A 2,688-nucleotide genomic window follows, 5' to 3' on the forward strand; every position below is an offset into this window, starting at 1 on the left:
TGTCTTGACCACTTTCGCAACATGGGGTCGAGCATTGTCATGCTGCAAAATCACTTTATCGTGTCTCTCGTTGTATTGCGGCCATTTGTCTTTCAATGCTCGGCTCAAACGCATCAATTGCGTTCGATACCGTCTGTGATTGTTTCAGTCGGTTTTAACAGCTCATAATACACTACGCCGAGCTGGTTCCACCAAATACAGAGCATGACTTTGGAGACGTGAATATTCGGTTTGGCCGTGGTTTCGATGTGGAAGCATGGCCAGGAACTCCCCATGATTTTCTGCGCTTGGGGTTATCGTAATGAACCCATTTTTCGTCCCCAGTCACAATGCAATGCAGAAAACCCTTCCGTCTTTGCCTTTCAAGCAGCTGTTCACAAGCAAACAAACGCCGTTCAACATCTCGGCTTCAACTCGTACGGCACCCAATTTCCTTGCTTCTGAATCATTCCCATGGCTTTGAGGCGTTTTGAAATGGCTTGTTGAGTCACTCCCAATGATCGTGCCAATTCTTCTTGATTTTGATACGAGTCTTAATCAAGTAATGCCTCCAATTCTGCATCTTCGAAAACCTTCTCTCTTCCACCGCTATGCCGGTCTTCGACGTCAAAATCACCGTTCTTGAAGCGTTGAAATCACTCACAACACGTTCTTTCACTAATAGCGGCCTCACCATAAGTATTTGAGAGCATTCGATGAGCCTCAGCCGCAGATTTTTTCATATTGAAGCAGAAAATTAAAACCTCCCGCAAATGACGAGAATTTGGCTCGTAAACTGACATTTTCAATCGAGAATAACTTTATGATGCAGACACAAATTGACTAATGTTTCTGTGGGGTTATGTTGACAGATGCCCAAGTTTATTGTATGACGTTTATGATCTATTTATTTCAAAGAGATTATATACATAGAGTAGAAGAGGCATAGCGGCCTCTTTGAGTGGCAACGTGAGTTGATAGAAAGAGAAAGAAAATGGTAGAGCGAAGGGTACATCCATCTTTTATCTTTTTCTCGCATTCGCGATTGAACAAGGATGCAGATGGGCGACTCGTTTCCTGTCTCTTTTTATGTGCTCACGCATTCTTAGCTGGCTCCTCTACACCTTGAGTTATTTCGACCACCACTTACCGCTAAAGCCATCTATAGGAAAACGGCGGAAGCAAAGTTGTATAATAGCAGAATATGATCGATTGTAAACTGTAAATTGTCCGAACAGATTTTAAATACTTAACTTATTTAAATGATATATGTTCCAAATGGATTCAAATAATTGCGAAACGATAGATTTTGTTTGGTTTTGCAATTTATTGTAGATTATCGACAGACTTTATTGGCAGAGCACGAGCTTAATATAGACGCAATTAATGCTATCCAATTTGCTACAATATTCTGTTCAAAATTCTATTGACAAATTGCTAACATACTGTTAAGATTTTGAAATTGTGGTATTACACAAATATTTGCGTCTGCAGATTTATATATTGGCTTTAATTTAATTTGTTGTAATATCTTTACTACTGTCTTTCTGTATTGGATTCTTTCACGTTAATATTTACCTGCTGTAATACCTGTTTATCTATGAACAGGTCCGTGATGCTTTGAAGAGTGTTCCCTGTACAATTTGGTGGCTGGTCAGGTATTATCTAGGATTAGCTAGCAACACGTGGTGGGCAGTGCTGTGCGGTTGCTGGTTACTGAGCGCTAGAAATGAGTGGAGCAGCGAAGCTCTTCACAACATCGCGCCTTATCTTCATGCGGCTGCGTGGATTCTTCCAATATTTTTTACAGGAGGTAATTTATATTGCACAGGTCTAAATCTATTTAACATGTTGAATCACGTCTTGCTGATCACTGGTGATCGATCCTGATTTTTGCTACTAATTGTAAGCTAAAATATGCATCAAATTACTTATTAAAAAAAGTAACATTTCTAGTTATAATTTAAAAAAACTGCTTTTTTCAAATTACTGGAAAAAAACCAGAAAAATTTCGGTTTCTTTTGAAAAAATTGGTTTTTTTTGCGAAAAATTGCTATGTAAATATTACCTAATTTTTAATATTTTTTATCATATTAAATATGAATTCAGAAAGTAATGTTAGTGATTTTTCTTAATTTGCTCGTTAAAATGTGTAAATTTTTTATTTGAATTAGATATGAGCTTATAACTCTTATAAGTTATAACTTTCGTATTTTATAGCATTATTAAAATAAGACACCTCGTATAAACGCTGGAATTAATAATAAGTTAATTTTTATGTTTACATTTGAATACTATATTCCTTGAGGTGAGGATTATTTATTATTAAATAAACTGTTTTAGGAAACGCAATCCTAACAACTAGTGTAAAGATTAATTTAAGTTGATATTAAGTTTATATTAAGGATTTAAAGTCAAGGAAAATCAGTCCTTTAATTTTTTGGTACTATTGTACGTATTAAACATCCTTAAGAGGATCCTAAATCCTAGATCAAACTCCAAAAATCCGCTGTTTTACCGACAATTTGTGAGTATGTATGCGTGCGATATTGATGTAGTAGTATGTAGTGATGTGTCATGTTTATTACCACATCAATACAGGGTGTCCCGTAACGCTTAATTAATATTTCAAGGCGTGAAAGAGAATGAAATTTTGAACTAAAAGTTCCTCTTTCAATTTTGGCTCAGACCATTATTTACAGAGTTATA

At 36.0% G+C, this 2,688-nt stretch overlaps 1 protein-coding gene across 1 annotated transcript in view; it reads left to right on the top strand.

Annotated features, from left to right (window-relative positions):
- LOC105458886 (frizzled-2-like) overlaps nt 1-1,929 on the top strand; it is an 18,919-nt gene extending 16,990 nt beyond the window's left edge. The window contains exon 5 of the mRNA XM_011704481.1: nt 1,588-1,929. Within this exon, the coding sequence (XP_011702783.1) occupies nt 1,588-1,869 (282 nt within the window). The 3' untranslated portion in view covers nt 1,870-1,929. The remainder of the gene's footprint in view (nt 1-1,587) is intronic.
- Nucleotides 1,930-2,688: the final 759 nt, after the last annotated feature.

Source organism: Wasmannia auropunctata, unplaced genomic scaffold (genome assembly GCF_000956235.1).
Source record: "Wasmannia auropunctata unplaced genomic scaffold, wasmannia.A_1.0 LD334259.1, whole genome shotgun sequence".
NCBI lineage: Eukaryota > Metazoa > Arthropoda > Insecta > Hymenoptera > Formicidae > Wasmannia > Wasmannia auropunctata.